The sequence below is a fragment of the Xenopus laevis genome, chromosome 1S, assembly GCF_017654675.1.
Source record: "Xenopus laevis strain J_2021 chromosome 1S, Xenopus_laevis_v10.1, whole genome shotgun sequence".
NCBI classification, from domain to species: Eukaryota; Metazoa; Chordata; class Amphibia; order Anura; family Pipidae; genus Xenopus; species Xenopus laevis.
This window is the reverse complement of record NC_054372.1, coordinates 148641368-148669224: the sequence shown is the minus strand read 5'-3', so window position 1 is coordinate 148669224 and position 27857 is coordinate 148641368. Positions and strand designations below refer to the sequence as shown.

At 40.8% G+C, this 27857-nt stretch overlaps 1 protein-coding gene across 1 annotated transcript in view; it reads left to right on the top strand.

Annotated features, from left to right (window-relative positions):
• Window positions 1-6115: 6115 nt before the first annotated feature.
• Window positions 6116-27857, top strand: part of aacs.S (acetoacetyl-CoA synthetase S homeolog) — a 42589-nt gene continuing 20847 nt past the window's right edge. Inside the window, exons 1-10 of the mRNA XM_018244183.2 lie at window positions 6116-6316; window positions 11148-11251; window positions 11884-12004; window positions 14945-15058; window positions 15928-16025; window positions 19495-19609; window positions 20671-20752; window positions 23883-24033; window positions 25598-25678; window positions 27218-27342. Coding sequence (XP_018099672.1) covers window positions 6187-6316; window positions 11148-11251; window positions 11884-12004; window positions 14945-15058; window positions 15928-16025; window positions 19495-19609; window positions 20671-20752; window positions 23883-24033; window positions 25598-25678; window positions 27218-27342 — 1121 coding nt within the window. The 5' untranslated portion in view covers window positions 6116-6186. The remainder of the gene's footprint in view (window positions 6317-11147; window positions 11252-11883; window positions 12005-14944; window positions 15059-15927; window positions 16026-19494; window positions 19610-20670; window positions 20753-23882; window positions 24034-25597; window positions 25679-27217; window positions 27343-27857) is intronic.

Below are 27857 nucleotides of genomic sequence, written 5' to 3'. Positions count from 1 at the left end.
TGTTAAGATATTCCAAATATTTGAGCTAAAGTAAACGCAACCAGGGGCAGTGAGTAAAAAATGTTTTTTATTAATTGAAGAAATATATGTTTATTTACAACATTATTTAAAACATGATTTATACTGATATGCATTGGACTTGAATGAACTTAATGAGTTAATTGCATAAATGGCACTAATGAGATGTTACACAGATGAGATGGGAGGAGCTAAGGGTATAAAAATATAGCACTGTGCACTTTGTGAATTTATCCTGAAGAAGGGAGGCTGTGTTCCCCCCGAAACGTTGATTGTTGGTGGCATTAATAAAAGGGGCACAATCCCCGACTGCAATATTGGTGTGTGTGGACCGTTTTTCAAAACTACAAAGCGGTAAGGAGACCTGGCAAGGTCAACGGAGGACCAGCACCACTACGCAGTAAAGTGGAAGTAGGTGTGCGGTAATAGAAAATCATATTGTACCTCCACTACTCAGACCAGCACACGTTTTCTGCTTAAGGGTTAATACCCGTATTTAATGTCAAGCCAAAAGGTTACAACATTTCGGGGGCGTACCCCTTCCTCCTCACTCAGCACTCCTATTATAAAGCTTTTAGGAAAAATCAGATTGAAAGGAAAATGTCTGTATTTAGTAAAAATAGACACTTTTAGTTACATAATACATAAGCTGCGCCCCACCAAGGCAGTGTCCATGCATCAGTCCTAAATAATTGAAAAGAGTATTGTCTTTGGGAGGAGAAAGACCATACCTGCATTCTTTGATTTTGTATATTTTATAGGGGAAATTATCCGTGGCAGTCGGCAAAAGACAGGACCGGACAATGGGGTAGGCGTCAGAGCAGGTACATGCCTGGCGCCCCCCCAGCTTTGCGCCCTAGGCACGTGCCTACTCTGCCTACCCCTAGTTCCGGCTCTGAGTGTAATCATGTCCCCTCGCATGCACCTTTTTTCCAAAGAAAACAACCCCAACCTTGACAGTCTACCCTCATAATTTAAGTCTTCCATCCTTCTAACCAATTTAGTTGCACTTAGTCTCTGCACTCTCTCCAGCTCATTTATATCCCTCTGAAGGACTTGAGTCCAAAACTGCACTGCATACTCCAGATGAGGCCTTACCAGGGACCTATAAAGAGGCATAATTATGTTTTCATCCCTTGAGTTAATGCCCTTTTTTTATGCAAGACAGAACTTTATTTGCTTTAGTAGCCACAGAATGACACTGCCCGGAATTAGACAACTTGTTATCTACAAAAACACCTTAGATCCTTCTCATTTAAGGAAACTTGGCATTTTTGCCAATGTGCATAACCTTGCATTTATCAACATTGAACCTCATTTTCCAGTTTGCATGGACACTGCCTTGGTGGGGCGCATCAGCTTATGTATACTTTGTACAAACGATGTAACTAAAAGTGTCTCTTTTTACTAAATACAGACATTTTCCTTTCAATTTGTTTTTTCCTAAAAGCTATATAATAGGTGTGCTGGGTTAATCTGTTTTGTTCAATATATATATATATATATGATTCCGTAGGTACCTGTCCACGTTATCCACTTTTTGGGTGCTTGGTCAATTAATTATATATAAAAGTTCAAGATGGACCAGCGCAACCAGTTACGTCAATTAGCAAGTTTTATTGCAACATCACTGTGCATCCAATGTGGGCCGAAAGACAGGCAGAATTCAAGTGGCAGATAATTAAAATGAAATTATACTGGAAATATGTTTTATATCATTGCCTACCTTAAAAGGGGCCATAAGGAGTCAGAACAACCTTTATGGGGTCCAGCTTCACAAAAGTACTCGATGCCCAGAAAGAATACATACTGGGTCCCCTGCAGAACAGCAGTCATAGGCTGGAAGTAGAACAAAATGACCATGGTAATGAAAGAAGGTGACATCTTCTTGATTATAAAAACTGATTTTACCCATTGTGCAGAAAGTCAGTGCTATAATCCCAGCAGATGCTGAAGGGCCAAAGGTTAGATCAGAGGTCCCCAACCTTTTTAAACCAAGAGCCACATTCCAATGTAAAAAGAGTTGGGGAGCAACACAAGCATGAAAAAGTTACTGGGGTGCCACATAAGGGCTGTGATTGCCTATTTGGTAGTCCCTATGTGGACTGACAGCCTACATGAGGCTCTGTTTGGCAGTACATCTGGTTTTTATGCAACCAAAACTTACCTTCTAGTCAGGAATTTAAAAATAATCACCTGCTTTGAGGCAATTGGGAGCAACATCCAAGGGGTTGGTGAGCAGCATGTTGCTCATGAGCCACTGGTTGAGGATCACTGGGCTATGTAGAACTAGTCTATAAAACTAATTGAATGCTGGTTTTGCTCCAGAGCCCTAACACTAGTAAAGGCAGCTCTGACAATGGAAGTCTTTCATTTCATTTTGATAATGGGATTCTGTTCATCAGATGCAATGAAGCAAGCTGAATGCTGAGTTTTGCAAAACCCACCATAGGTCATTAATTTAGAAATGTTTTCCAAATATGTTGAAGGAACAATTGTCTGCTAATAATGTGTTCCCTTGACCTTTCTTCCTGTGAGCAGTTTTGCAACTGATGACATTTTTGGTAAATCCACACTACAATTTTGCCATTGGTCTGTTTTTGCCATAACAAAACTTGGTCTGCTGCAGCAGAGAAAAAAAAAATGCAGATGTTATAACTAAGCACCCATTGCCTTCTACATCAACATAGGAGAAATGTGGTTCTTTAACAAAGTAGGGCATTGTTAATGTTTTTGCAGAATTCATCTTTCCCAATGCATTTAAGTGGAATTCTGCAGTTACATGACACTAAATGCTTTAAGTTTGATCATCACTGTTGATGAAAGAGGCAGGATCATTGTGGTACACATGTCAGATATAGAAAGATGAATCTTGGGCTCAAATATTGTGTCTGCTGCTAGTATTGGCCCCATTGAGGTATGCTGGATGTATAAAAATATATCAAGGTTTTATTTATCTCCCATCTTGTGGTTATAGATCTATATGAGTTCCATATGAGTTGAAGTACCAGTGGCAATCTCAGAATAAAACTCCTCACTGCATTATTCTTTTATTGGCAAAGCTACAATCAGAATCAGAGAGCTACAATCAGAGAGATATAAGTTGTTTTTCTCCCTTCATCCCTTACTCCCTAAGTTTTTCTAGGATTATTAAAGTGGACCTGTCACCCAGACACAAAAATCTGTATAAGAAAAGTCCTTTTCAAATTAAACATGAAATCCAATTTCTATTTTTGATTAAAGCATTCATAGCTGTTGTAAACTCATTTAAAAATCTCAGCTGTCAATCAAATATTGTCTGCCACTCCTCTATGCCATGGGCATAGAGGCGGGGCAGACAATTACTTTCACTTTCCATTCAGCACTTCCTAGATGTCACTGCTCTCAACATATTCCCCTGTTCTCTTTACCATTTAATTGTGTAGCCAGGGCATGGGGAAGGACGTGGGGTCCCGCATTCTGGTGCACAAACAAGATTCTGACATGATGCAAGTCTTGCCTTAATAACAGTGTCCACAAAATGGCTGCTGCCCTCTAGTTATAATTTTGAAATTCCAAACTGAAGGAAGCAAGATTCAAATAATTTATACAGTGTAATTAAATTTAATTTTGCTTGACTAATGTAATAAAATAGGATTTTGAATATTTTTTTTGGGTGACGGGTCCCCTTTAAGGTATGAACTCGTCAAATTTGAAATAACATTTTAAATAAACATGAGTGACCACCCCTTTTTTCCAAACCAATTTTACTTTCTTAGTGATTTTTTTGGTTACTGGTTTTATGGAAATATTTGGTGGTGGGGTTGTTTTGTCTTGAATGACTGGAGCAGAGGCGGGCCAAGCAAGCCGGGTGCCCTATTCAAGTCAGCCAGTCAGCTTGCCCCCTCCTTTCCCCCCATCACGTGCGCATGCGTAGTAAAGCCGTTCCTGGCACGCATTCGCACTAATTCCACTCGCGTGTGCATGTGCGATAACACCGCTAGAGCATGAACCGCAAGGCCACTCGAGTGCGCATGTGCTGGGAGCATATCGCAAGCAGAGTTCCAGGTGGTCTAGGGGTAGGCAGATGAGGCAGCTTCCCAGCGACCCCCAATCATTGTGCCCGAGGCAGCTGCCTCTTCTGCCTGCCCCTAGTTCCGGCCCTGGACAGGAGGCTGATTACACACTACAGACCTTATAAGTCAAGCCTTATTTGTGGTCAAGTTGAGAGCCAAAATCATAGTTACTTCAGCCCTACCACCAGAAGGATTAATGTAATATAGAAAAAACAGTAGGCAGGGTCAGACTGGGCCCCACACCTAATTCGCCCTGCCGACTCAGACCCACTCCCTGGCTCAAACTATGGACATTTCAACTGTCCTCCCTCCAATTGTGGCTGCAATGGAAGTACAAGGTCAGCACAGAGGTGATGAGACTGTGAGAGAGAGGTTTGTTAAGGAATAGGGTATTTTGGAGGACTTCACGACTGGGGCGGGGGGCCTGTGGGGGTGCAGGCCTGGTGGGCCTTGGACTCCCAGTCCAACATTAGCAGTAGAAACAAAAGAAGTCTCAGTAGCAGGACTTCATTGCTTGCAAATGTGCATTTAAAGAGACGTTTTGTGTAAAAAATAAGAACGTACCAAAAATGTGTTGTACTCATTTAGATATAGAAGAATTGTGCTAGCAGGACCTGATAGGGAACTGAAGCCTGTCTTTACTTATGTGACTGCAGGGCTGTGATTGACTGTCCCCCACCCACTGTGCTTTTGGCAGGGACCATTAGGGACCATGTCCACCCCTCATTTGAAACACAGACAGGGACCAGTGAACATATAGGGAGCTCCAATAAAGGGGTGATTTTTAAAGATAATATCTATTTTTAGCAGTATGTAAAAGCAACACCATATATTACTTATAATTGCTTACAAAATTAGGTTTTTTTTCATTTATCCTATATGTCTCCTTTAAACATGAATTAAGTCCTGCTGCTGATCCTGCTTTTGCTCCTTCTTCTTCTTCTACTATCAGGGCCGGATTTCTTCCCCGCCCGCCCCTAGGCCGCGCGGTCCGACCAGGCGGCCGCAGCGGTCCTATCGCCCGCCTTCCCAGCGCGCCGGCGAAAAAACGCCGGCGCAGCTGGTGTAGTTGAATGGGGACGCGAACATCCCCATAATGCGGCTGGGCGGCATGCCACCCCTATTTTTTGCCGCCCTAGGCCCGGGCCTATGCGGCCTTGCCGCAAATCCGGGCCTGTCTACTATACAATCACCCTATCAAGATGGTAAGGGACCAATATTTTAAGGTGGTACTGTGTGACTAGGGTTGCCACCTTTTCTGGAAAAAAAATACCGGCCTTTCTATATATTTATCTTTTTTCCCTATTTATAACATTGTGATCAGCCATCATTTTTACCGGCCAGGTGGCAACCCTATGTGTGACTGAGCCCATAGAGCACACAGCAAATACATACTCACACCACTCCATTCAGCAAACCCAACCAGAATACTAGAGAAAAGAGTAATATTAATGGCTTGGGGTTTAGGGTCTGACTGAGCCAGGGGGAAACTAGCCCTCGCGGGCCCCAGGTCAGACCTGCTCCCTGCTTTTCACTGTGGTATCTTGGCCTTTTTCCAGGGGGCGTGGGAGGCATTGGGTCTACCCATTTATCTGTATAGAATCTTTTAAAAAGAGATGCTGAATGGACCAATAGACCAGTACCACTTGCTACTATTTCAAAAGAATTCCCACTGTTAAAGAGCACTGCTCTCATATTTCTCTTGCTGTCCATACAAATTATAATTCAAGGACAACACTTTATGTCACTTAAATTCTGTGCAGTTTTAAAAATCATGGACAAAACGAAATCATTGTCAATAGGAGGTTCAGTATCCTCTGCCCTGTAAACAGCTGTACATTATCATATGGATTTTCATATGTATTTTTGTTATATTATATATTATTTAGGACAATCTGCTATAAAAAGATGTATCAGGTGCGTGAGGAGCAGGTTGGCTCCGCCTGTTGTACGTAAAGTTCGGCACTATTTTTCCTCCTGTGCCGGAGGAAGGATACAGTAAGAGGGAAGCGTGTACATAAGCGCGTACTGGATGCCTGCAAAGAACAGTGTGTTGTAGAGGTTGGTAAAGGGATAGGAGGCTGCTCACACACACCCAGCACGCGCATTCAGCATGTCTGACAAGGGGGAGCTGATGGAGGAGATCATGGAGGCCAAAGTAATGTGGTACCCGGACTCCAAGAAGATCACCCAGATGGATCAGTTCAGGAACAGGGTGAATAGGAATCTGGGGCTCCGCCTGGGTGAGTGGCACAGGGATGCGGGTGCCTCCAGGGAAGGATACACAGTGTCAGATGGGATTGCAGCACTGTTATGTGCCTTTATACACGTGGGCAAGCACAGTTGGGAACATGTACACAGGAGTTCTTACACTAGCCAGTCCAACAGTGATGGAGGGAGTTGCAGCATATATAGTGGAGCTTAGGGAATATCAGGTTGCAGTAAGGCAACAGAGTATGGGCAGGGCAGATGCAGAACCCTGGAGTAGAATTAGGAGATTGCATAAAGGGCTTTTGCCCAGGGACCCAGCATCTTTTGGATCTTTGGGGTGAATGGGAAGAATGTAGATAACATGAATTAGGTATATTATAATATAGTGCAACAGTGTTTAGATATGTTAGAATATACTTCAGGATGTTAGGCATCCAACCATTGTTGAACTGAAACTTTTTACATCCTTCTGACAAAGGAAAGCTGTTTGGGAGTTATAGTTTAACAACAGCAGGAAGTGCTGCAGGTTAGTTGTCCCTGATAACTCCTCTCTTACTTTGGTTCTGCATAGTTTCTGATTTGGCAAAACAATGTGCTGGAAATGTGAGAGTGGTTCTCAGCTTGTGTGTCTGTGACAGCTGCAGTCCCTAATGTCACCAACAACAAGGACACAGCCCAGCACTGTGGGTCATGGGAGAGCAAGGCTAACATGTAGAAGCATGTCTGAAGAATAATGACATAACTGATTTCTACAGCCCTCCTGATATACATAGAAGTACAGCTCAAAGATTCCACAAGCAACCAGAGCTTGGCTAGGCATGCTGGGATTTGCAGTTCAGTCACAGATGATAGACTGCAGGTTTCCAGTTGCTGATAATATGCCATGCCAGACCTACTTAGTGACTATTCTTAGAATAATGTAATTGTGCTTAAACCACCCCACCCTGTATGTAGGTAATAGTGAGAGCAGCCACTGAATCATCATTCTGTTGCTCCACGAAGGAGCTTGTCATTTGCTGCTGACGTGCAGCTCCGCTTGTCACTGACTGGAGAGGTATTTCAGCTGCAGCTGGAGTGAAAACATCCTATACTTCCCCTGTGTAATTAGATCTCATTCATAAGAGGCTGTTCTATCTGTTGTGATAATAAACAGCTAACAGCACGGTGACAATAAAGCCAGATTTCAAAATTAAATAGAAAAAAATAGTTTGCTCTTTTGAAAAATTGATTTTAGTACAGAAGTCTGTTGGATCAGAGGCATTTTTTTTTAAAGAAAAATTGTTTTCCTGTGACAGTATCCCTTTAACAATCTGCTTTGCAACGGCAATTTGTCTTAAAGGGGTTGTTCACCTTTGAGTGTGATGTAGGGAGTGATATTCTGAGACAATTTGCAATTGGTTTTCATTTTTTATTATGTGTGGCTTTTGCGTTATTTCGCTTTTTATTCAGCAGCTCTCCAGTTTGCAGTTTCAGTAATCTCGTTGCTAGGGTCCAAACAACCATAGCAACCATGCACTGATTCGAATAAGAGACTGGAATATGAATAGGCGAGTGCCAAATAGAAATATGATTAATAAAAAGTAACCATGACAATACATTTGTATGCTAATAGAGCATATGTTTTAGATGGGGTCAGTGACCCCTCATTTGAAAACTGTAGTGTAAATAGTCGGAAGAAGAAGGCAACTAATTCAAAGACGATGAAAAATGAATAATGAAGACCAACTGAAAAGTTGCTTACATTTTGCCACTCTATAACATACTAAAAGTTAACCGAGAGGTGAACCTCCCCTTTAACCATTGACAGATATTGTTTTGCCCCCATTTGCTACCCTTCAGCTTCCAGTGGCTGAATATTACAGACTCCCAATAACTCTATTAGATAACGCCTGCCATTTAGTAAGTAGGAAGATTATCCTTCTGTAACAAGATAATGTTACCACTAATAGCGCTTTTATTAAAAGTCTCTTACTGCTCACAAACCTTTGCACTAAAATCTCGTAAGTGCTTGGGACAGGCTGCATTCTAAGAGCAGAATAATATATACCTTAATGACTTTCTTTACAATTTGAACATGTGAAGAGCTATTCATTTAGTGAGGTCACAAAACAAGTGAATCTTGCTCCGTTATGCCCTCAAGCCAAATGATCAGATCATAGCACTGTCTAAGCTGTCAGGACGAGGAGCTAATACAGGCCCAACTGGATTTTTTTAACCCGTCTGATTGCTTTTTGGTTGATTATTATTCGGCCTGTCAGCAGCTTTTAGTTGTCTGTGTATGGCCACTGTAATACAGTGATCAGCAGGTATTCTACCCTATCAGCCAATGGTAGGCTGGAGTATCACAATACTCTTATCTGCTCTGTGTTTACAATAGGAGCTCAAAACATATGGCCCAATTCAGCTGAAACAAAAACTACCCCCTCATCTCCGGTGTAGGTTATTTCCACTTATTAGGCTAAAACACACTCAGAGGTGCAGAAACTTAAGACATTGCATTTCGAGCGGATATTTCGCAAGTATGAGCAGGGGTTAGGGGCTGAAATCAGCCTGCGGACTTTAGCAGGTTGATTTCAACCCCTTCTAGCTTTAGCCTTTAAATGGGGGGCACTCTCCAATTCATATTCCCATCTCTCATTCAAACCACTACCTGGTAAATAGCGTAAATAAGACCATAGAAACCAGATAGCTGCTAAACAAAAAGCTAAATAACTGAAAACTTGGGTTGCCATCTCACCCCTTTAAAACAAACACATATGGAATCCACAGCCTGCATGGCTAATTAGCACTTTATTTAGATGCATGGCTGCACATAAGGGCTCAAACGCAGGTTGAGACGCAACATGCTGCATTTTTCCTGCGTTCGGCGCCTAAACGCGCCTGTGTGAGTACAGCCCCATTGAAAAGAACTTAATGCGTCTATTCCTGCGCTCCCCTGTGGCTGAACGCAGAAAAACGGAGCGCAGCTTCAACCGCTCGTCAGTAAGAGCCCGTAATCAGTTCAGTCTGCAGCCTACATCTAAATGAATTGCTAATTAACCATGCAGGCTGTGGATTCCATATGTGTTTGGGTTTTAATGGAGTGTGGTGGCAACCCTACTGAAAACCCATAAGAAAATGACAGCTGATTGCAAAATGTGTCTACACCATTCTAAAAGTTAATATAAAGGTGAACTACCCATTTAAAAGGATAACTTTTATTACACTTATATAAATTTTACATTTTAGAACTTGTATCAAAGGGATATCCCCAATACATTGGGATTTGGTTGAAATTTAGTCCCAATCTCCCTCCCAGTGCAAAGCATCATTGACAAGCATCATTGGAGGCACTTCCTCCCTCTCACTCCTGGCTACCCTGGACAGGATAAATAAGTTAAAGTTTATTTTTCTGAGGGACTGAACTGATGTGAGTGTGCACCAGCATCAGTTTCAGTGACACCTCTGTATTGCACTGTACCACTATTAAATGGTTGTATGCCTAGATAACATGCTATCTTTATTATTGCACAGCCCTGCAATAAACCGTGCTACCTGACTTTCTAGTATCGCTATAAAATGGAATATGTGTCCTTAGAAAGGTGATTGCGTTGTGTCCTAAGTACCAGCAGGAGGGAGTGCCGAGACATTAAATGAGAGGGCATTGCAGGACGTACGAGGAGGAGAGAGTGTTTGGGCTCTTGCCAATAGGAACAGTGACACGCCTGTTTATTTTCCTACTTTCACGCAGCAAATCCAGCGTGGCTGATGAGCAATGTGTTGCTGTATATTAAAGCTGACCTTTTACTAGGCAAATAGTTGACTGAAGTTCTAAAGTAAATATGAAAAGGCCTATAATATGTGCCCTAGTTTGTTTAACATCCATGACGTTTAAAGGAACAGTTCAGTGTAAAAATAAAAACTGGTGTAAATAGAAGGCTGGAGTGACTGGATGTCTAACATAATAGCCAGAACCCAACTTCTTGCTTTTCAGCTCTCTAAATCTGAGTTAGTCATTGACTTGAAGGGGGCACATGGGACATAATTGTTCAGTGAGTTTGCAATTGATCCTTAGCATTCAGCTCAGATTCAAAAGCAACATTTATGGCCCATGTGGCCCCCCTCAAGTCACTGATTGGTTACTGCCTGCTAACCAATTGGTGGAAACCAAGAGAGCTGAAAAGCAGGAAGTAGTGTTCTGGCTATTAAGTTACACATCCAGTCACTCCAGCCTTTATATATTATATTTTTGGCTAACTAACTATATTGAAAACATTTTGTTTATTTTGCACAGCCTATTTACCCAGTTTTTATTTTAACACTGAACAATTCCTTTAAGGCCTAGTGTTTTCCCCGGCACTGATCTGCTCCTTGTATTACGAAAACGAATGGATGAGTATTAAAACATGATAATGACATTATTTGTTTATTCTATTTGGTGATATCTCAAGCAAGGACCCTCTGGAATCTGTGATACAGAGCAGGTGACTAAACATTTAGACTCAAGTATTTGGGTACAACTCCCAGCATCCTTTACTAGCCTCTGCACTTTTGCTTGTGTCCCTAGTTCAGAATAATCATATGGAGTGAGCGACCCTCCCCGGAATGTTGGGATGCAGAGTTAACTAAAGGCTACTTAATCAGAGCTTGATATTGATTTATGGTAAAGAAAGGTGCAGAATTGTGCATGTCACTACTCGGATGATGGCAAATATAGTTTCTGTAGTTACATACCAAAATTAAATGCACAGTATCCTGTGCACCTCACATTTTTAGGAACAATAACAATTAAATTAAAAGTATTATTTAAAAGAAAACACAATACTGGCAATAGAGTGTTCGCAACAAATAAACCATATATATGTGTTTTTTTTTTTATTACAGCCAATTACAATGAACTGTACCAGTGGTCTGTGGAGTTTTATCCGGAATTTTGGGCAGAGTTTTGGGACTTCAGTGGAATTGTGCACTCTAAAACATACAATGAGGTACATTATTCATCTGTTCATTTTTCTACAAGGGCAAGTGATTCCTGATTGGAAACACCCGGGGAGTGGTTATTGGAAGTTTTCAGTTCATGAACCATTTGGTGGTAGGTTCCTTGGGCAGGACCCTTCTAAATTCATAACAAGTTTACAAATATAGGAAAGTAGTGAACTATTAGATATTTAACCATTCCAGGAATATTTTGGACAACAACTAAATTTTTACAGGACACTCCGTAACAGGTTTTAAATTGTGTAAAAAAGTGAATTGATGCAAGAAGCTATTGTGACCTAATTGTAATTTGATATATATCATTTATTGGTAACTCCCTCTTTTCAGCCTATGCCTAACCAAAATGGTCTACCCCAATAGTATATATGTAACATAACAAAATCAAAACCATGCATTAACATTTTCTAGCTGCCCTGATTTATGGCACAGGATGCTCTTTAGAATGGTTCATTTAGCAGTCACTGCACTGCACACGTTTATATTAATCTAGCAAACCTACTAGTTCAATGTTAGGATGAATCTAATTATATAAGCATATAGTGTGCAACATTTTATAGAGCCATCGATAATTGTGGGGTTCCATATTTTTATTGGTAATTTTTTTGGTCATTGTATTCTGCAGGTAATTGATAGATCGAAAGGAATCGCAGATGTACCAGAGTGGTTTAAAGGGAGTCGCCTGAACTATGCAGAAAATCTCCTCAAACACAAGGAAAATGATAAAATTGCTTTGTATGCAGCAAGTGAGTATTTGTTAGACTGGACAGATCCTTGACCCTGTATCATTGCAGATGAGCACAGATATTTACATGGCATTAGCAAAGAATAAATTAGTTATTAAAATAAGGCTTCATGGAATGGGCATCGACCAATCCCCCCCCCTTCCTTTTTTCAATGGACATTATAGGGCTCATTAACTATGGCCCCAGGTAGAAGTGCAAGAGCGTGTCCTAACTGTTCATATAGAGGGCACTGCCCAAGGATTTAACTGTTCTCTACACTTAGCAGATTGTTCAGGGTTGGTGGGTGCAGGCCACCTCTGTCCTCTGCTTATTAACTTGCATATTTGCCTGTACATCATTCTTGGGGCAGTCACAGGTTCCTGTGCTTTGAAACAGAGCACAGTGACATGTGGCAATGATCAATTATAACTCTAAAGAAGCAGTATGCCCCCTTGTCCAGCATGAGTGCACAGGGCTTGTGCAAGACATACTTTGTTTTGTTATTTCTTGAGCTAAACAGGCAAAATAGCATATTAAACTGCTCTGTGTTTGATCCTTGCAGATTATTCGATTACTAGTGTACAACTAGTGTTCATCCTTTGTGTTTTGGAAGCAGGAGCCCATTATGCAGGGCCATTATCTGTGAATTTGGAATCTTGAAACATGAAGTAGTTGAAATGATCCCATATTTTCCTTTATTTGTAGCTAAAAATATCACTATTTCTAGAATTCTGCCAGATATTGAAAATAGAGAATAAGTTACTCAAACTGGGAATTGGGAATTTTAATTTCTGTTTGTTACTGGATCTTTAGTCCAGTCATATGTACAGGTATGGGACCTGTTATCCAAAATGCTTGGAACCTGGTGTTTTCCCGGATAAGGGATCTTTCTGTAATTTGGATCTTCATAAATTGGATCTTCATAAGAAGATCATGTAAATATTAAATAAACCCAATAGGCTGGTTTTGATCCAATAAGGATTAATTATATCTTAGTTGGGATCAAGTACAAGGTACTGTTTTATTATTAAAGAGAAAAAGGAAATAATTTTAAAAAATTTGGATTATTTGATTATAATGGAGTATATGAGAAACAGCCTTTCCGTAATTTGGAACTTTCTGGATAATGGGTTTGCAGATAACGACTCCCATGCCTGTATTTGTAATACATACCACGATTTTTTGCATTGCCTTCAGAATCAATCTTTATATTTTATTTATTATCATTCTTTCTCCTAAAGTCACCTATGAGCCCAGTGTCAGACTGGGGGGCCCGGGGCCCACCGGGACTGCTGTCCAGGGCCCCCCGCCCCCCTTGCTGCTCCGTGCGCTGCCTTCCTACTGTTCCGTGCTGGCGCACATGCGCAGACGGCGTGGGGCTCTGGCTTTTTTTTTATTTTTTAAAAATACCACGATTGGTCTGGCCCGGTGGGGGCCCATGATGGGTCGGGTCCACCGGGTTTTTTCCCGGTCTCCCACCGGGCCAGTCCGACCCTGTATGAGCCTTAAGACCCCCATACACGGGCCGAGAAAAGCTGCCAACAGACCAAGTCGTCAGCTTATCGGCCGAGTGTGGGGCCATCCGACGGCGTCGTCGATCGATATCTGTTCGAAAGTCGGCTAGATGCCGATCGGGCAGGTTAAAAAATCCTGTCGGATCGCTGCCGCATCTTTCCTAGGGCCAATGATTGGATCAGCCCGATATTACCCACTTCAATGTGGGCATATCGGGGAGAGCTCCGCTCGTTTGGCGACATTGTGTATGGCCACCTTTAGTCATGTATTAAAGTCCCCTAACAAAAGGATGGAAACAAATAACCTAGTAGCATAGGGTGTTGTTTTTTGTGGCTTTATTTATTACCATTTCTGAAAGTCAAATTAGCATCTACTTTGGTAAGTCAGTAACAAGTTGCAGTCCCCCCTGCTTTTGTGTTCCAGAAAGTGGAGGTAATAATTGCATTAGTGTTTGATTCACTTGGCACAAGTCAGTTGTAGCTATTGACTTGCCTGCTACGGGAACCCTGTCATTATTGCTAGGTTGAGTATTATGCTAATTCCCAGGTTCCCTTGTGTCAGTGTGTACACACTGTAGAAACGAAAGAGGTGCATTAGTATGCAAGTACCTTTCTGAGTAGCATTAATGTTTTGCATCCATCTTATTGTGTGTGCTTGCATTCGTAAATTAACCCTCTTTGCTGGCACTTTAAAGGAGAAGGAAGGGGTGTATTTACTTGAGGGTGCCAAAAGTTATGCACCCCTAAGTGATTGTATTTACTTACCTGAACCCCCACATTTATTATTTGTGGTCCCACCAATTTATAATGCATTTTCAATGGATGCATTTCCCTGATTTTAATTTTTTTCCTAGATTTTATATAAAAATGTTGTCCTGATGTACCCAAAAATTGCTGTTTGTCCTCTGTGAATGTTATTATTAGTGAAATAGAGGTTTAAAATACTAACCAGATGTACATTTTGCCATTGTTCTGCCTGTAAATGGTTAATTGCAAATAGTTTGCCCCTCCTACAGTTATGTACCAATCACTTATTGCTGTAGGTTGTGTATGTGGCCTTGCACATGCCCCCCATAGTGCAACATTAATGCTGTTATTAACACAGTATTAACAGTATTAACTGACTTGTGTTTTTATATCCTTTTGTCCTTTATATCCTTTCAATACTTGAAGAAAAGCTGCTTTAACAAATTTCCCTGACTTTACATTTTCCTGAATTTGACATAATTTTTTATTGGTCCCCTGAAAAACGTATGGGTTTCTACTGCATTTATTTCAGAATACTGGCCTTTCAACGGTAATCACCTTTCCCCCAGATATAATGCTGAGGAGTGAGCATTGTATTATTGTGTTTGCTGAGTGGCACATTCTCACGTACTAAGTTATTTTCTAATTTCTCACCATTCAGGAGTATGTAAAGCTATTCTTGACCAACTTGTTTTTGCAGGGGAAGGGAAAGAGAACATAGAGAAAGTGACATTTGGAGAGCTGAGACGGGATGTTGCTCTATTTGCAGCGGCGATGAGGAAAATGGGCATCAAAGCAGGAGACCGGGTTGTAGGTAAATATATATTCTCAGCTATGGTCTCTTACAGAATGAAATATAAAAACAAGAACAGCACACAGACCTGTTCAATATCTACCCGAAGTTTTCTCTTTTTATGGTAATGTTAAATTTTATTACAAGTGTTCTGTCATTCAAGCTTTTTCCAGCGTGGTGGACTGGCAACAAAATGCTTAGAATTACATAGTAACATAGTAAGCTAGGTTGAAAAACGACACACATCCAAAGTTCAGCCTTTCAGGTCTATATATAACCTACCTAACTGCTCGTTGATTCAGAGGAAGGCAAAAAAACCCATTTGAAGCCTCTCCAATTTGCCTCAGAGGGGGAAAAAATTTCTTACTGACTCCAAAATGGCAATCAGACTAGTCCATGGATCAGCTTGTACTATGAGCTATCTTCCATAACCCTGTATTCCCTCACTTGCTAAAAAAAACATCCAACCCCTTCTTAAATCTTTCTAATGTATCAGCCTATACGACTGATTCATGGAGAAATTTCCATATCTTCACAGCTCTCACTGTAAAAAAAAAACCCTTCAGAATATTTAGACGGAACCTCCTTTCTTCTAATCGGAATGGGTGGCCTTGCGTCAGCTGGAAAGACCTAATGGTAAATAAAGCATTAGAGAGATTATTATATGATCTCCTTATATATTAATACATAGTTATCTTATCACCCATTAAGCACCTCTTCTCTAGATCTCGAGATCAGGACAGTGAGCATGTGTAGCAGCCCTGACCAAGGAGTTGGTGGGGGACGCGCTGAGAATTTATTCCCACTATCATTTCAATTACTTCCTCCTGGTTTGTAGCATAAGAACAAAGAAGAATGGAATAAAGGTGTTGACTTTCACTTTCTTATAGGTTATCTTCCAAACTGCATTCAGACAGTTGAAGCAACGTTGGCAGCAGCGAGCATAGGAGCAATTTGGAGTGCCACGTCTCCCGACTTTGGCATCCCTGTAAGTGAACTGAGCATTCCTGTTTTCACTCAGTGCTTTACTTGCTTACTGGCAGTCATCCCACTCATGTATTCCCTATCCATACACCTCTCTCACTATTTCCTCTATTGCTTAATAACTCCTCCATATGCCTTTACTGGTGTTTCAGAAGGTGCAAAGCTCTCTCCTCCATAACTGATATTACAAAGATTTATTTCTCAGTACTCATCTCGCTTGTACCTGAGCATGGCTGGTGCCATTGTCTGTAAATTGGCTTTTTATACCAGTTACTGTATGAGGCCCCTTGTATTCAGACTTGCACCAGTTTGTTATATAGTGTGCTGCATGGCTTTACTTTTTGAAGCAAAATAATGAAGGAGAATGAAGTTATAGTAGATTAGACTCCTGTAAAACCCTAAATACTGTATATTTACTGTAGTATGGCTACATCCATGCCTGGAATAGAATGGCAGACAACAGGATAGTTTTTGGCTCTTTCCTTTTTATAGACTGTAAACCTTTGAAGTATGACACCTCTGTATTAGACCCCTTTTTCTTGGAGACTTTTGAGTGTATGGTTTATTTAAACCCAAATAAATCAGCCCATAAAACAAATGAATATCAAATTAAATAATCTTATCTGGCCTAAAGGCCTATTCAATTTTTGGGCCTAATTGTTTTCATTTTTCACTGATACTATAATGAGACTCTGGGAAAGAAATTCAAGTATTCTTACATGTTGTTAGTTTCTCATGTCGTGGGGTTTGTGCTCTGATAAACCTCAGTCGCTCTTTAGGGCTACACTGCAAAATGGGAACCCCCCTCCCATTCTCAACCCAGCAGTTTATCAGCAGATCAGTGGGAAAGCAATCAATTAACAGTTCCCTGGTACATATGAGAATAGCACTCAATAGTAAAAATCCAAGTCCCACTGCAGTAGTAGAAACAATAGCTTATCTGATAGCAGTTCCATTGTGAAGTACTGGCTCTTTTTGCAAGCCATGTATCTGGCACAAATGACCTGAGATGGCTGCCTACGCACCAATATTACAACTAGAATAAAATACACTTGTTGGTTCAGGAATACAATTTTATATGGTACAGTGAATTTCATTGTCATGTAAATAGTGTTATTAAAAAATAAAAATGACACCATTGAAATCAAGACAGAATCCCTTTAAAGGAAAAGGAAAGCTACAGAAGCAAGTTATTGCCAATAGATTAGCCACAATAGTTCAAGCTATAACACTATATTTATTCTGTAGATTGCTTTACCATACCTGAGTAAACGGCTCTACAACTTCCTTCTGTTTGTTTAGGATAGCAGCTGCTATATTAGCTTGGTGTGACATAACTTCCTGCCTGAGTCTCTCACTGCTTGCTCATAGTTCTGGGCTTAGATTACAGCAGGGAGGGAGAAGGGAGGGGGAAAGGGAGAGGGGAACAAACTGAGCATGCTCAAGCCTGTGCCTGTATGTTTACGATGAAAGAAGGAAGTCTGATACAGAAGCCCATGTGTACACAATAGAAATACTGTGTTTCTTTTGACAGAGGACTCAGAGCAGTATTACTTTGAGGGTTTACTGATCTATTTATATAGACATTTATGTTAAAGCTTGCTTAGTTTTAACCTTTCCTTCTCCTTTAACAATACATTTTTGGCAATTGACATATTTTCCACCCATATTTTCCGCGTCTGCCACTAGAGGACACTAAAGTTCCATTGTTCATCAATTCATTTTTAACCATGGAGACAAGCAAAGAAAATACATAAATTCTTCCTTACACAAATTACTTTTAAAACCTTTTTTTGCTTGGAAGGAGGGGTTAGGAGGTGCTAAAGCTGAAATTTCAGGACTTTATATTTCCTTCCAAAATGCTTGTACTGTAATTCTCATTGTTAGAAATCTATACTTTCCTATAATTCTCTTTCACAGAAGCTAATCATCTCTTCTGGACTGAACGGTTAGCAGATTGTTCCGCACTAATTCATCTGCTAGACTGAAATGACACTATAATATGCTCTGACTATTAAGCACTCCCATCTCTCTTCAACAAGCTACATTTCATGTTCTACACGCGTATTCATTCTATTGCGATCAAATAGCATCTGTATATTCATTTGATTTTTATATGCATATAATTCAATTTCCCCCAACAAATCACTCAGAATAAAACGATAGCACCCTGTGGCGCTTTTCACATAAGCAGCCATGATGAATCTTGGGTAATAATCACGGTGTGCCATACATTTGCCAATGCTACTGCAGGACAACATTGCATGTCTCTTGGATGTAGAGTGCCATGGTATTTTGTAGGGATGCACGAATCCACTATTTTGAATTCTGCCAAACCCACGAATACCGAACCAACTCCTAATTTGCATATGCAAATTAGGGGTGGGAAGGGGAAAACATTTTTTACTTACTTGTTTTGTGACAAAAAGTTGCACGATTTCCCTCAACGTCCCTAATTTGCATAGGCAAATAGGATTCAGATTAATTTCGGCCAGGCAGAAGAATTCGGCCGAATCCGAATCCTGCTGAAAAAGGCAGAATCCTGATTGAATCCTGGATTCGGTGCCTCCCTAGTATTTTGAAATAACACCCCTACAGCTTTCAAAATCTTTACTGTAACCATGTGTTTTGCCAGCCGCTAGTAGCTAATGTGCAGCACTGTGCATAGGAAGGGCATCCTGGAGCTGAGACATCAGTGGGCTGCTAAGTCAGGGAAAGATAAGAAATGTTGCAATAAACCAGCAGCTACTGCCTATGTGACCACAGATCCTCAGATGAAACTTGACACAAAGCCTCTATCATGAATAGCAGACTGTGTGTTTTAATTAGCTAATGTTCTATAGATGATTACATTTAAGAACAAATTGACAAATTCAGATCAATGGGAAAAGGTTATTTTATGTTTTTTTTGTGTGAAAAAATATCAGCAGGATTTAATTTGAGGCGAAAAACTTTTCTCCTAATTCAGTTCCAGTTTTTCCCACATAATTCAGTTTTTTATTTGATAAACTGGAGGGGAGAAGGCTCTCCATTGCATCTGGCTCTGGGAAAATCTGGAATTGAATTTGGACATAAGATTTTCTTATTAAATTGAATCTGGCCTAAAGTGTATAAATGTTTTTAATGAGAGAATTTGCAGCATTTGCAATGACATTTTTCGATAACTGTTAAATTTCTTGTACTAGCAACAAAAATCTGCTAAGGCAGGGATATGCACAATTTATATAACTGCAAGAAGTCAATTTTTATCTGGAAAGGATACAGTACTGCTCTGATTATTTTTGGTAAAATTGTTACCCATGCCTAATTATTTCCGAACCACAATGTATCCATTCCAAATGAAAACGGACTCCTTGCCGTTATGAAAGCATCTCATGTTAATGAAATGTTCGCTATTCGGTGATGCCAGTATAAAATATACAGCGGATTCATGCTTATTTTCCAGGTGGGTTTTTTTTTGTTCTTGTTTGCAGGGGGTATTGGACAGATTTTCACAAATTCACCCCAAATTAATCTTCTCTGTCGAATCTGTGATTTATAATGGGAAGGAACACTCTCATCTAGAGAAACTCCAGTGTGTAGTTAAAGGTACGGTGTGATCCTGTGCATATTGTCTATATTGTCATTGTCACAAGATATTTGTCTCAGTGCTGTATAACACTATAGGGGTTATTTATAGGGTTGCCACCTTTTCTCAAAGTTTTTACTGGCTAGTGGGGGGCGGGAACAAAAGGAGTGTCCAGTGATGTAAAAAGGGTGAGGGCCATGTACTGTGCCACAAAAAGGGGTGGAGCCACACCACGCGATGGCCAGAAGGTCAAAAAAAAGGTAAGTTCTAAGCGAATTGGGGACAGGCCAAGGTTTTTAAAGGGTATTGCAAATTTACCGGCAACGACATTGTCAGTAAATTTGTAATACCGGCCCTGGCCTTGGCAGATGTTTTACCGGCTAGGCCTGGTGGCAACCCAATTTAATTATAATGCTGAAGGAGGTGTAAAAAAGCTGCCATGTTTATCAGACTTTGAACACATAAGAATACAGAGCTGCATTGTATGCATCATGGTCAGGTGGGGGAGGCACTTAGGTGTCCCATATCATGCTCCCTACCCACCTTCCGACACGTATTCAGATGCACAAGGTGCCCAGGGAATATATAAATGAGGCTCCTTTGTGTCACATACTTGTGCAGTATTTCATTTTACTTTAGGTTTAATGGCATAATCAAAATTGCTGAGCCTCACAGTAGAATCATTTTGTGATTAGCTTTGCTTACAGTATATACACATTATAACCTGAGCATAAGTCATGACTCCAACCAGGTTTTATATACCCCAATGCTCCTCAGCAGCCACTGGGAATGACTTTTATTTGGTGGCTGAATATTGCTCATTGGCATCTCCAGACAAAATGCAACTTTGATGATGTGGTGTTAGTGATTGTATGAATCCATTTTAAATATCTCAGAATACCCATGTGTAAAGAGATGACTGCCAAACCCACTAAATGACCTCTATATCCCTTCTATATGCCCTGAACTGAATTGTATGTGTAAATAAAACTGTAAAATATTTAAAATGCATTTGTGTATTTCTTATCATTATAATTATATGTTCCTTTTTTCATAATCTAAAATTTGTTCTCATTCTTAGGGTTGCCAGACTTGAAAAAGGTGGTTGTGATTCCATACGTCTTACCGAAAGAAAACATAGATATCTCAAAGATCCCTAACAGGTATGATAGCAGAGTTTAGGGACACTGTGTTTACTAATAGGGATTATTAATGCATTAAATATTTACAAAGCTAAACTAATACTAACTACTACTCTAAGTAAGGTAGTAACCCTACATGGCCTTCTTAAAGGGAAAGTAACATCAAAAAATGAAAAGTGTTTTAAGGTAATGAAAATATATGAACTTCTGCTCTGCATTGTTAAAACTGTTATGTTTGGTTTATATTCTGTACATATTGTGGGATGCAGGGTGTTGTAGTTCTGCAGCAGTAACTGAACCAAAGGCTGTCTATCTGCGGCCCAGTGGCAGTACTGCATAACCATATTGTGAATGAGTTTAATAAAATGTAACTATATTGGTGCCCCCAATAACCAGGGGCATTTCGGGGGTCCTTTCTGCCTTGAGGCGGCCTTTCTGAAACTGCCCCCCTTGCACAGCATTGCTAGTGCGGAGAGCGAAATTGCCTGCTGCTGCCGTCTGAAGTGAGTTTCTGAACGTGCCTCATGTCAGCAGTGCCCCTGCCAATAACAATATTATTTTACATTTCAGGGCTGTCCAAGTGGCGGCCCGCGATCCCCACTTGTGTGGCCCCCACCTACCTGCTGTGTTTGCTTATATGTAAAATTTAAATAATATCAGTACAGAGATTAACTGGCCCCTGCATTGTTTAAACCTCAAATTCAGATTCACATCCCTTGTATTGTTCACACCTGTGATCCCCCTGTATTGTTCACACTTGTGACACCTCTATTGTTCACTCCCCTAATGCCCTGTACTGTTCACACCTGAGACTCAGACTGAAACTGCCCACATTGTTCACCTGTTCACACTTTATACAAAATGCTAATGGGGCACCAGCACTGTGTCACTGTATGTAGTACATATGAGACTGGTCCTGATAGGTTTCCCTGTCTCTAGCTCTGTTCTGCATTTCCTATGCTCCCTGTGTGCCATACTCTGCTTGCCCTATGCTTCCTGTGTGTGCCCTGCTCTGCCTGCGTGTGCTCTGCTTTGCCTACATGTGCTCTGCTCTTCCTATGTATGCCCTGCTCTGCCTGCGTGTGCCCCCTGCTCTGCCTGCGTGTGCCCCCTGCTCTGCCTGGGTGCGCCCTGCTCTGCCTGTGGAACATAAGCCTTGTATTTGTTCTGGGGGTTTGTTAGCAGTTGAAAATAAATTATTGTTAGAGCCCCTAAGGTGTTTAATCATGTGCTGCGGGTTCTGTGTTATCCAAGGGGAAGAGAAGTTATATGTATTTAAGGGTATGTCTTAATATGACAACTTTTTTCACATATGAGTGATATCCCTGCAGTGAGCACCAACCATTTGGTTTTTTTCGTGTGCTACCACAATTAATGTGGACATGATCTTGTGATTACATGGGTGTGGTTTAAAAACAGGGAGTGGTCAACACTGGCTTCCATTATCGCCCTCCACCATGTAGGCTGGAAAAATTTTCGGGCCTTGGTACCACAGAAGTTGGACAGCACTGCTCTAGACAGTTACAACTAAAGCATTGGATTACTAGTCTTTGCTGGTACCAGGTTGATCTGGCTGATGAAAAAGAGCAGATTGAGAGCAAAGCTTTGCATACATTTATATCACTTGCTCTGTGCAAAGGCAGCATTTCATTATTGTCACATTATCTGACATTATCAGTTTATAGTGACTATATGAGTAGAGGCAGGATATTTCATAACAACCTGTGCTCTATTTATTAATGCATCTGCACCAGGCTTTTCTTCTTTTAATCTTCCATAAAAACCTTCCACATTAGCCTTATCTGCTATTGTGACAAAAAGATGCAAAACCTCTACTCAATCTTTTGTCAAACAAATCTGTTTTTGTTGCCACAAAGTGTAGCGTATACTACAACACCATATTCTATTGATCAGGCATGAACATTTAATAACCTACATTTAAATTAACATGCTGAAAAAGAAGGAAAGATGAGCTGCTCTAGAGAGCTTAATCTAGAAGAGACACAACTGGAAAATGAAGTGCCATGTGCTGCATATCGCTCCATTCTAGTTCAAATGGACCATAGGGAGAGGAGTCTGTAGGTGGATCAGGACCTTTAGGCTACAAAGATGGCAGCAGTGAGTGAGGGTGAGTATGAAGTGGAGGAAGCCAGGAGGGGCATGATTTAGAGTGCTGCTGATATTGGTCTTGGAGTCAGGGATAAAAGAGAGGAATATTAATGTTTCACTTGGTTCATGGGGCTGCTGGGATTATTTCTAAAAGCTTTGGTTTCATGGCTTGGAAAGGACCATGCAATTCTTGGTATTACTGCACAGCCAATACAACAATACAATACCTAGCAGTACCATGTGCCACCAAACAGTTAAGCGGTTTTGCAGCTGCTCCTAAGCTATGCTAATGCAGTGACATTTTTCATGTAAATTTTTGGGACATGCATTCACTTGAACGTCTTCAAGTGAAGATTTATCTTCCCATAATGAGCGAAAATTTAAATTCATATTCCAACCGGTAGACTCCTTTCACACCTCCAGTTTAATTTATATATTTATTACTTTGTTACATTATTTCCCCTGCTTATTTAATTTCTCCTGGAGCTTGCCGCTGGCCTCCCATTTTACTCGGGACCTAGCAGAAAAGAAATAAACTGATTATCAATGACATGAAACGTGTGCACTGTGTACTTGGGAATGCCCCTTGTTATGTGATAACTATCTGCACAATCCCAACACTTATTTCAGTTCAGAAGCATATGGAAAACCTCTGACCTGGCCCTTGTTTCACCAGATTTAAAATCCCTGGCTTGTATTTATTAACGGCAGTGCAGTAACTCGTAGCTGCAAATCAGCAGTTATATTTGCTGTAAAAGCATAATAAATGCTTGGATGTTATCGGTTAATAAAACATTGCATCTATGTGCCGGTCATGCTTTGTGGTTTTACAATTTAAAGCAATAAGTCTGGAAGACATGATATCTGTGTAGCTGCAGAGTGTGCTAAACATTTCCACTGTGTATTCAATGACACTTTATTCACAATGCCTCCCAACAATTTGATTCTAAAAGTTGAATGTACTGTAGAAGGAAAGAAAAGGGAAGTAAAAAAAGAGAGCTATATAGAAAAGCTGATGTGGTTGTCTTTACCCTTTACGCAGCATGTTTTTGGATGAGTTCCTGGCAACTGGAAAAGTTGGAGACCAGTCGCCCCAGCTGGAGTTTGAACAGTTGCCCTTTAATCACCCGCTGTACATAATGTACTCCTCAGGCACTACAGGGGCTCCTAAATGCATGGTGCATTCTGCAGGGGTGAGTATTTAAATGGGGAATAACTTTGTTGTCATATATACACATGTCCCACTAGTAGTTCTACCACTGCAACGAACTTAAAGGGATTCGGTCATCAGAAAACATATTTTTTTCAAAAACGCATCAGTTAATAGTGCTACTCCAGCAGAATTCTGCACTGAAATCCATTTCTCAAAAGAGCAAACAGATTTTTTTATATTCAATTTTGAAATCTGACATGGGGCTAGACATTTTGTCAATTTCCCAGCTGCCCCTGGTCATGTGACTTGTGCCTGCACTTTAGGAGAGAAATGCTTTCTGGCAGGCTGCTGTTTTTCCTTCTCAATGTAACTGAATGTGTCTCAGTGAGGCATGGGTTTTTACTATTGAGTGTTGTTCTTAGATCTACCAGGGAGCTGTTATCTGGTGTTAGGGAGCTGTTATCTGGTTACCTTCCCATTGTTCTTTTGTTTGGCTGCTGGGGGGGGGGGGGAAGGGAGGGGGTGATATCACTCCAACTTGCAGTAAAGAGTGACTGAAGTTTATCAGAGCACAAGTCACATGACTTGAGGCAGCTGAGAAATTGACAATATGTCTAGCCCCATGTCAGATTTCAAAATTGAATATAAAAAAATCAGTTTGCTCTTTTGAGAAATGGATTTCAGTTCAGAATTCTGCTGGAGCAGCACTATTAACTGATTCATTTTGAACATTCTTTTTCCCATGACAGTATCCCTTTAAGGGGCTCATCCTTAGGGGGGAATCATTAAAACAGTAACAGAATAAGAAGCTTTCTAATGTTTTTTTGGTCGAAAAAAAAAAATCAATCGATCGATGGATTAAAATCCTTCGAATCAAACGATTCGAAGGATTTAATCGTTCAATCTAACTATTTGCGGTAAATCCTTCGACTTCGATATTCAAAGTCGAAGGATTTACATTCGGCAGTCGAATATCGAGGGTTAATTAACCCTCGATATTCGACCCTATTTAAATATGCCCCTACGTGTGATAGTAACCCTCTTGGCACAAGTCAAGAGCCCTAAGGGGCATATTTATCAAAGGTCGAAGTTAAAAAAACCTTTGAATTCAAAAAGACCAACCAAATGGTGGTCGAAGTTTTTTGGGGTCGAAGTGGGCCGATTCGGCCTACTTCGATCGTACTCCGATCTACTTCGATTTAAAGTTTTTTTTAACTTCGACCTTCAATTGCCTCCATACATGTTCTAGGAGATCCCCCATAGGCTAAAACAGCAGCTTTTTGGTGGCGAATCGTTAAAGTTGAATATTTTAAGAGACAGTACTTCAAAAACATTTGACCTTTTTTCAAATTCGAATCGAAGTTGGACTATTCCCTAGTAAACACAAAACAATAGCTCGAAATTCGAAGTTTTTGAATTCGAAACTTCACCTCGACCTTTGATAAATCCCTATGTGTCATGGCATTTTCCATCTGATCATTTCATATAAGCAGCTTTTCAAATAGACATTAGCTTTCTGTCTTGAGTAAGGAAAAATGGTAAGATTTTTTTTCGTTATTTTGAGTTTCTTTTGTTTTTTTTGACTAGCATTTCTTTGTTTTCAGGGAACCCTCATCAAGCACTTAACGGAGCATATTTTACATGGAAATACCACCAGCAGTGATGTCATTATGTACTATACAACGGTAATTCCTTCTAAGGTCTTGGTTGCCAGACCATTTCACTTTATACCTGTAATACGTTTTTGGACTATCCAGGCCAACAGGGTTAACAACCAGCTAGTGTACTAGAGCATGGGTTACACTGGACTCTATCACTTAAGACAGGGCCTTTGCAAAGTGGAAGAAGTGAAGGTGCGGGGTAGTGAAACTGCAACTCCCACAGGCTACTGTGCATAAACCAATAAAGAAATGGGCGCTAGGAGGTTTTTGCAGTCAAAGAAAGCAAACTTTTATTTGATAAAGACAAATGATCCACAGGTTTTGTACTTACAAGCCACAGAGGCCCCAGCAGATAATCATGACATGGCTACTACAAGTCCCTCAGAGACAGCACAGGGGAACACTCCATGAGGCAATGGGATAACACCTGGATAGATACACCCTCAGGATCTCAGCACCGTGTCCTGGATCCTCACACGTTGGATCAGGGAACTCACTAGCCCTCATTCCATATTAGACTGTGTCCCTAAACTACAGGCCAGTCTTGCCTGAGGGGAGAGCTACCTCCTTGCTATCCCTCCTAGTTGGAGCCAAGCTGCTCATGCTAATTAACCTACCTATCTTACTCTCCTCCTATAGAGTACTATTACCTGTAGTACCCAATCTCTAGCTGGCCTCATTCAGGGGGTCCCTGCTCCCCGACTTATCTCTGTCTAGAGGTACTGGTCCCTCTAGGGCACATGGCTTTACTGGACCTTGTTGTACCCAGGCTCTCTGGAAACATCCAGCTGGGTCAGCAACCAGAGGATGATCCAAGCCTTCTCACTCACTATACCAAAGTGTGACAGGATGTGGTCACAGCAACTCTTGGCCAATTTACTGTGATATGTAAAGTACAACTAGCTACATGGGCATCTGACTAGCAACTAGGGAGATCAGGAAGTGTGGGGATTTAAAGCCATAGGGGCAGATTAACCCTATGGGTCCCTACATACCCTACGCCAAGGTCCAGCATCCTTTGTCCAAGGTCCCTTTGAAGATCCAACCATGGCTATAATATTGGTGTATCAGTCATTCAGCTATAGTTTCAAAAATGTCTAGTACAGCAAATATATATTTACCCCAAATTTTGACCTAACTTACCTAACCCTTACCTAACAACTATTAGTAGTGTATCTAGCAGAGCCAATTCTCACACTAACTGACATTCCAGTGTTTAGGAACCACAACCATCTTATATAGAACTGCAAGAAATAAGCACTGATCTATACTGCTTATTATACTTCATTATAAAGTAATATCTTGATCTAGTAACTAAAGTGATGGCCATTTTTGGCCATCAGGTTAGTCATTAGATGCTTTGCAAATGCTTTAACTTTCTTTGGAATAGCTAGGAACAAATTTAGATTTTCTGAACGAAGATTTCAAGCCATTATGTTTCTAGTTCACCTCAATTATCTGATATAGTGACACACTGTAATTTGGTTACCAGGTTAAAGTCTGCAATGCTGGAGCAAATACAGCTGTATAGCCATACATATATTAATTGTTTCTCTACAACAGGCTGGGTGGATGATGTGGAACTGGCTGATCACAGCATTGGCGACTGGAGCCTCCTTGGTACTGTATGATGGATCCCCACTTGTTCCAAGCCTGAACGTGTTATGGGATCTTGTAGACAGTTTGGGGTAAGTCACAGTTGCAAAAATGTCTTAAGTAATGTTATCTTATTTACAAGTGCTGTATATATCATTAACTGTTGAGTGTTGAGTGTAAGGGCTTTACCACAAGGGCAGATTCGGGGAGATTTAGTCGGCTGGCAACTAATCGCCTCTTCTGCAGAGCGACAATCTCCCTGAACTGCCCTCCGTCTGCTTAAAACCTGAAAACGCCAGTGGCAATGCACTCGGGGCGCTTCGATTTCCGAAGTTGCCCGAAGTTTCCTGGTGAGGCAATTTCGGGTGACTTAAGAAATCGAAGCACCGCAAGTGCATTGGCGCTGGCATTTTCTCATTATAGCAGGGGGAAGGCAGTTCGGGGAGATTGTTGCCCCACAGAAGAGGCGATTAGTCGTCAGGCGACTAAATCTCTCCTAATCTGCCCGCGTGCTAGCTCCCTAAGAGTCTTGAGGATTTAACAAAACATATTCCAGCACTTATGTACACAGTACAGCATGTATTCACATACTAATGACATGTGTCTG